The sequence below is a fragment of the Cupressus sempervirens genome, chromosome 3 (genome assembly GCF_028749045.1).
Source record: "Cupressus sempervirens isolate cs-2001-9-10 chromosome 3, ASM2874904v1, whole genome shotgun sequence".
Taxonomy (NCBI): domain Eukaryota; kingdom Viridiplantae; phylum Streptophyta; class Pinopsida; order Cupressales; family Cupressaceae; genus Cupressus; species Cupressus sempervirens.
The window spans coordinates 145,175,687-145,184,003 of NC_143120.1; the positions used below are offsets into that span (position 1 = coordinate 145,175,687).

Below are 8,317 nucleotides of genomic sequence, written 5' to 3' on the forward strand. Positions count from 1 at the left end.
AGAAGTTGAGCCCTACTTTTGGGCAAAAGGTGGAAGTGTTTCCCTATTATCCAAATTTTCTATCAATTGATGTCAAAATTCGAGGCACATAGATATTGTATCTTATAATGCTTGAGTAATAAAAAAAGAAATTCTCATAGTCTACTTTTAAAATATGTAATTTATTTCAATACCCATATGGTATAGATTTGATTTTTGTAGGCATTTTAAAAAATTATGTTTAAATTTTTTTTTTATTTTAGGACCACACTACACCTTTGTATGACACCCAAAGAAATAATTTTCTCCAAATCCTTCTAGGGAAATATACCTAAGACACCAAATATTGATGGACATATTTCTTTTTTTTTTTAAATTGAATTTTTAATTGACTATAAAGTACATTTTCAAAATATGTGGTGTACAACTACTATAAATTGATAAAAATTTAACATTTATTTAAATTTACTTTTTAAAAAAATCTTCAAGAGAATTATATGCAAATTGATGTCATATAATTTATTTTTCCAAAAAAAACTTATAAACAAAAAAGTTATTAAATTTTTTAGTGAGCCTCGCTATTTCATGCTTAGATACAACTTTTGATTAATAAATAATAAAAAAATATTAAAAATAATCACATCAACATAATAATAATATTTCTAAAATCAAGGTAGTGAGATACTAATGAGCCCTCATTTCATTGAAAAATATGACCAAAATGACCCTTAAAAAATTATGGCAAGGTAGAAATCTAGTATTTTGTGCTTTAGACATTATTTTGGAGGTCCAAGCATGGGCTTCGTCTCACCAAGCCTATCATGAATTGAAAAATAAAGGAAAGGAAAATTTCAATTTCCATATTTTACGAAATAGGCACCCATTATTTAAAATTAAAAGAAGGAGACAAGTCTCTTAAATATAAAAATTGGTATGTAAAAGGGAATTTCTAAGCATTATTTTCTATTTTTTATTTTACAATGGGCACCCATTTTTTGAATTTTTGATTGTGCATCTAAATCTAATGTAGACAACTATGCTTTTAGTGGCATTTTTCAATTCGACAAGACTTCTATTGAATTGACTCCCAACTTCTTGCACTTACCACTTCACCTTGAGAACATATAACAATGTGGCACATTAAAAAAATATCAGTTTTAAATCTAGGTTCTTGAGAATCTATGTTTTGAACCAAAAAAAATCTTAGATTGGTGGCTATCATGGGAAACCAAGTCAAATATTACACGCAACTAACTTCATTTGAGAAAAGAAAAATTCTTCTTAAGATGATTGATACAGATACTCGTTCCATATAATGATATGTTCAAGAAATGGTATGTTCGACGATTTTACTTAGGATTCCCTCAACACAATATACATATTCTTACATGCCTTATTCAAAGCATATTTGGTTAATTACTTGAGTAGAAGAAATAAACAAGATATGCCATATATAAACTATATATATGATTAAAGACCTTTGATTTATTTTTTTGAAAGAAAAGTGCAAAAAATTTCAAGGAGACAATCAAAGAACACATGTAGGTAATTTTTTCTTACATTAGCTTTTATCTAAATTAAAAATTATCATGCATAATACATAGAATTAAATCTCAAATTTATTTAATCATCCATTTGAACTCAATATAATAGTCTAATGAGAATAATAAAGAGAACTTATTTAATTTTCCATTTGAGCTCAATATGAATATCACAAAATCTACTAATTAATTTAATGAGAAATCAAGTGACATTCTTATAAGAAGTATTTATAAATTTGGAAGGTTATTTAATATGAATAAATAAAGTGATTTTGAAAATAAAACCCTTTTAAAATAGGTTTTAAAAAGAAATTAATATTCAATTTAATGGCTTAATGACTTAGGATTCAAGTTAGATTTTAACAAAACATAAAAAAATGTGATAAAATTGGAAGGGATTTTAAGGGAGTATCCCAAGTCTTGAGTAACAACCATGTGTTTGTATTCTGTAATAACTAAAAAAGATAACAATTTTTATTATGAAAATCTAAAAAATTACACTTCATCAATACTAACATCTTTATTCTAATGGGAAATATATTACAATTAATATGGACATTTAAGCACACTTTTATAATTTTTTCTTATATAAATAAGGGGTAGGAATAAAAAGTACTCTCTAAGGTTTGTCTATTAACCTTTTCCTTTGGTTCAAGCATTTTGGAAGATGTTGTAGGTAAATATGAGACATAAAAGAAAAAACCTCCCACAAATAAAATAAAATGTTCTTTCTCTAAAATCTCATGAGCATGGATAAGTTTTAGCATAGTTAATCATTGATTTTCTTTCCTTTAGAAATGATAAAGACAAACTTAAGCAAAGGTCTAGAATAAAAAAATAGAATAGATAAAAAGAATTAACTCAATTAATAGTTGTCATCCCCTTACATTGTGATAGCTAAGTAGGAGGCTAGAAGATCATTAAATTGACTAAAGATATCAACCACGCTACTGATTAGAGAAACATATATGTTGAGATGATGATGTTAGAAAACAACAATAAAGAAAATATGGAAGGAATGAAGGATAATCTAGAGGACTAGAAATATGAAAAATAAATCCCAAGGAGGTGTAGGAAAGAGAATATAACAAACATGTGAATTTTTTTAAAAAAAAAAGGAATATATCAAACAAGTCAGTTTAACAAGAAAAAGGTAACTTTTTAAATAAGTAAAGATTTTATTATATATTATATATAATAAAAAGAAAACAATAGGCTATTTAGAAAAATAAATAGATGGTAGATATCACATTCTAGAAGTTTAGGTCTCCTCAAGTCTAAACAACAAAAAAATGTGTGACATGGCCAAATTCAAATAATAAGAATCAATGAAGCTATAACATAATAAGAATTAAAATATTAAAGATGATGATAAAAATGTAAAATAAGATTAATATAATACAAAAGTAATTTACAACTATTTAAATGTTTGTACTTCTAACATTAACATATTCTCATGATTAAATTGTAATATTGTTATTAAATGACCATCAAAACTTAAATCTCACTTAAACATCACACACTATTAAATCTTCCTTTCTAAACTAAAAACATTAAATAGTCAAAATGGACTTATTTATTTATATGATGTTTAAGGTGGCACCCACTCACATAAAAAGTTAATTCACAAACAAACATAAACTAAAATAAAGATGAAAGAATTTTTATCACAAAGAGTGAATTCTAGAACCTTAGAATCATACGTTTAGGTGACCTGCCCATAGAAGAAATTGGCCGAATCGTGCAAGCAAATCAACAACGAAATCACGGATAAATGCCAATGTCTTCATCCCATCACATTAGTTGCAACAAAAAGTTTGTTTTGGTATGCAAAATTCTCTGTATTCGCTATCCCATCTATCAATATGGTATCAGATACCTTGCTTCAGCTACACCATGCTTTTAATGGAAGCAAGAACATGATTTCTATACAAGAAATACATTAAATTCTATATAATATATCTCAGGCTTATTGGACTCAGTAGAGATTCAACGTAATCATGAAGACATGTTCAATAATCATATTTTCTATAGTTTCGATAAGTTTGATGATTCAGAGTCATTTTTGTGTGGCAGATGTGGGCACAGCAACTTTTTATGGTCCTCCATATGTCCGTAAGTATAAGTAGCATAAAAAAAAAAATTCTTCAATAATATAAATCTTTTATTGATAATGGCGAAGCTGATATCAATATAGATAATGGGCGAAGCTGATATCAATATAGAATTCAAGTAGATTCAAACTCAAGACCTCTCAAATAAAAAAAAGCTGACAACCCATTTTATCTAAAACTGCAAATTTTATTACAGCAGTGTAATCTTATGATTTTTAAAATTTTTAAATATGGCGTTTTGCAGCGACTTCGTGTTATGGGTACAATCAGAGGCAATTTCCAGCAGGCAATTTGTTTGGAGCAGCAAATGATGCAATTTGGGACAACCAGGCGGCATGTGGAAGAAAGTACAGAATTCGATGTTTGAGTGGAACAAGCAATGGGAGAGTTAATCCATGCAGAAAAAGATCGCTTGTTGTGAAGGTTGTGGACTATTGCTCTTCCTCTGGTTGTGATAATGGCGATGCAACTTTCCATTTGTCTGCTGATGCCTTCTCTCACATCGCTCATTCCTCTGCTAAAAAGATCAACGTCGAATACGAGCAGTAACACCCCATCTAGCCTACTTCTATCATTTACAGTTTTGACAAGTTGAAGTTTTATTTAGAAAATTTGTAGCGTTGGAGAATTTGAAACTTTTTATTTGTTTAAGGGCCATTTTTAAACATCATATATTAAAAAGAAATTGAGCTTGAAAAATTAAGTTAATTTTGACTATTTAATATTTTTATCCTAGAAATCAAGTCTTAGTGTAGGATGTTTAACCCGTCCATTATTTAAGCATGTCTAGTGTTGATTTGCTTTGTTTTTGTGTGTACAGAGTTTGATCAAGCAGAATTCCTCCCAAAGTTTCAACTCTGCACCGTGGAAAGCTATCTATCTTTGTAGCGATTTTACCATTGCTTTGTTTGTATGAGAGATGAATCTATTTATGTAATTCAATAAATATTTCAACAGAAAATGAATTAAATCTTTAGTTTATTAGGTGGAATTGTTTGAAATGAATGCGTGTATGTTATCATCTATATATAAGTTACCTTAAAAAGTAATTCTTAAGGGTTCATATGGGTTAAATTCTACAACATAAAAATATAAATATAATTGTTAGGTAGTCAAAGTTGTCAAATTTGTTTCATATATTAGAAGAGTCTAATTTGTTCACAAGATGGTCCTGTCCATTATTATTATATTATATTTACTTAATCTTATTTTTAAATACAAATAGTAAAAAAAAGATGCAAGAGTTAATTGAGAAAATTTGTTGGAATCAAATTAGGGACATGACACCTAAAAGTTCCTTGTGATGGTTGCAAAGAGGTTGAGACTATCTATAAAGTTGTTGAGCATAATATCTTCTTTCAACTAAAAAAGAATCCTTTGAAGTCAGTGTATTGGTTACCTTGAGCTAAAAGACTATATCTATAATGCTACCTACAAAGATGCCAATGGTTAAGACAAAATAATCTTGATGATGACATAAGGGACACTATTCAAATAGTGGACAAGTTGTTGGATGCACAACAAGATTGGTTAGGGGGTGGGGGTTGAATTAGTCTAAACAACAATACTAACTTTAAATTAGACACAATAGTTTAATTTATCAAAAACTACACTCAAGTTGTGAAACATAAATCAAAGATGAGAAAAAATATTAGATTTACAATGAAAACTCAAAGATAAGAAAACCACCATGAGAAAATAACTCACTATATGAGTAGTTTGTGATGTTGAAGGGTGGCCAATGACACAACAAAAAAAATTATGCCTACAATTTGAAGTTCAAGAAGTGAACTTGTTGGACATAACATAGGGTTGTGGGCACTTAGATATTAAGAAAGGATTCACATATGGGAAAATAAGTTTAGGCATGACAAATACTATAGGAATCAAGCTTTGGTCTGAAGGATTCCACATTCCACCATCTGTATGCGCTATACCATCCCCTTGTTTCACTTAAATGTTATTGTACAATCAAAAACATATTATACTACATTTGATTAAAAAAACATTTATTTCTGTAGTGACACTAATTCTATGAGTATGCAACACTTCCCATTGACATACACACACACAAACATAGATATATACATATATATAGTTTCTCAAATTAAATATAAAATAAATATTCTAAAAATTTCATATACCTACCTATTCATGCTTTAGGTGCCTTGTTGATGCAGGAGCATCTTGGGTCAATGAGCAATCTTGCATCAACCAAAATGTTGTTTTGTTTTTTTGTACCAATTTGTTGTTCAAAGAGTAGTCATTGTTGTTTGTAGTTTCAAGTTGTGTGTAGTTGGCATCTTATTGTGAACCCATTGGTGATCCTTATGCTAAGTGTGTGAAATCCACTTTTTGTTGTGCTTGGAGTTACGTGCCTCTTTCTTTGCTTTCTTTTCATTATGTGTTTTATGTAACACATTATGAAAATTCTTTTAGTGCTTTTTTCTATGATGACATGGAATCTTGCATGGTTAAAGGACATCTCTTGGATCATGTGTGGACCTATTCCTAAGAGTGTAGATTCTATTATGACCATTTGGTATTTAATTTGTTTTCTACTCCTAGGCATGGCCTATTTTAATTAAATGTTTGATAAGATGACTTGTGGTTTTGTTGGCTATATTAGAGCTTGTATTAGATGTAGGATAGTAAGTTTTTGTATAGAAAGATGGTATAAAATAGATGGAAGATGAAGAAGACAAACTTCTAGCTCTCCAGTTGTAACTTCTTTGTATTGACCGCAACCCAGAAGGTCTCAGAGCCAGGCATGTTGGATATTTTGAAAAGTATATTTTATCATGTCAGTTGTCTAATCAATTAGTAAATCTCTTGGTTCTTTTTTTTTATATATGTTTTTGCTTCCGTGTGTACTCTTAGCAAGGTGTTAGGAGATTGGACTTTGCTCCTTTCCCCTACCTTTCTTGCATAAGATGGTATTAGAGCAAGGTTTCTTTCCTTGTGAAGATTGGGATCATGGAGAACCTTGATTGGACTGGGTGTAGGGTGGCAAATCTAGAATCTAGCCTTTAACTTGCAGAAGGTTACTATATTGCATGAACTATTGTTAAGATGGTTCGAGGTAGAGGATATGTTGATAATATCATTGTTAATATGTTGAGGAAAATTAAAACAAAACTTGAAGTTTTTGATACAACCTAGAGAAGAGGTGTACATCTTCAGGATGTTAGTGATGATGAAGAAGTGAAACTAATGTGAATCCTAAGCCTGAAGTGGAACAAGATGAGAAGAGGCTTTTGAGAATTTTGTCTAGGTAAATCTCCAACCCTGCTATTGAAGTTACTTTCTATGATGGAAGACTTGAGACTGATGCAGTGATGGATTTGATCTCTAAAAAGGACTAGTTATTTGAGTATGAAAGTACTTCTGATAATAAGAAAGTAAAGATAGCCATTACCAGGTTGAAGGGCCAAGCTTCACTTTGGTGGAGTCATTTGTAAACTAAAAGGAAGAAAAGAGGAAAAGAAAAGATCAAGACATGAGAAAAGATGATTATAAAAATAAAGAAGAAGTTCCTTCTTGTAGATTACCAGGTTAATTTTTTGAGAAGAATAAAAAACATGAGATAAAAGGATATGACTATACAAAAAATATACTTAGGAATTCTACAAATTGGATATTAGATCTAGACATGTGGATGATGAAGTTGAGAAAGTGGCTAGATAATTGAATGGTTTGAGGACATAAATTCAAGATGAGATTAGTTATGTTCAAGTGGATAGTGTGGAAGAAGCATATTGGTATGCCTTGAAGGCCGAGGACAACTTGACAAAGAAACATGATCACAGACAAAGAGGAAAAGGTGGCATATTTCAAAGAGGTAGAAGCATAACCTATGGAGAAAGTAGCATATTTGATAGTACAATGCAAGATAAGGGTAAGACATAATGGAAAGAGGAACCTACTGGTAAAAGAGGTAATTACACTAGAGGGATATATACTAGTTACTCTAGGAATAATAGTAATGGCAGTAAAAGAGAAGAAATATCTTGGTTTAAAGGTACTTGTTTTAAGTTTGGAGAAGAAGGATGTGGTTCCTTTAGATGTATTGACTCTAGAAAAAATATTGGAGGCAGAAACATCTAAACACTTTGGTTTGTGAAGATGTTGCTAAATCACCCAATGAACCTGACCATGGTGAGAACTTGAAGTTGAGAAGAATCATGTGGAATGAGGAAACTAATGAAGAGCCTATTTTGAGAAAGATCTTATTCAAGACTAGATGTAAGGTCACTGGAAAATGTTGCAAAGTGATCATTGATAGTGGAAGTTCAAACAATTTGGCATAAGAAGAGTTGGTTAACAAATTGCAATTGCAGAGATTGAGACATCCTAAGCCTATTCACTTCTACCAAAAAGACCTTGGGAAGGCATCATTATGGATTTTGTGCTTGGTTTACCTTGAACTCAGAGAGGTAATAAATCCATTCTAGTAGAGGTTGATAGATTTTCTAAAATGGCTCATTTCATACCTTGTAAGAAGACATCTGATGTAGTATATATGGTTGAATTATATTTTAAGGAAGTGGTGAGATTGCATGGGTTTCCTAAGATTGTTGTTTCAAATAAGGATATTAAGTTTACTAGTAATTTATGGAGGACATTTTGGAAGAAATTAGATACCAATCTTAAGTTTAGTTCTACATTTCATCCACAAACAAA

At 30.2% G+C, this 8,317-nt stretch overlaps 1 protein-coding gene across 1 annotated transcript; it reads left to right on the forward strand.

Moving 5' to 3' along the window:
- The first annotated feature begins 3,457 nt into the window (after positions 1-3,457).
- LOC149565166 (EG45-like domain containing protein) lies at positions 3,458-4,618 on the forward strand. The gene is made up of 3 exons (XM_089818717.1): positions 3,458-3,635; positions 3,879-4,179; positions 4,455-4,618. The coding sequence occupies exons 1-3, from the start codon at positions 3,521-3,523 to the stop codon at positions 4,459-4,461; spliced, it is 423 nt and encodes a 140-aa protein (XP_089674843.1). The 5' UTR covers positions 3,458-3,520; the 3' UTR covers positions 4,462-4,618.
- Positions 4,619-8,317: the final 3,699 nt, after the last annotated feature.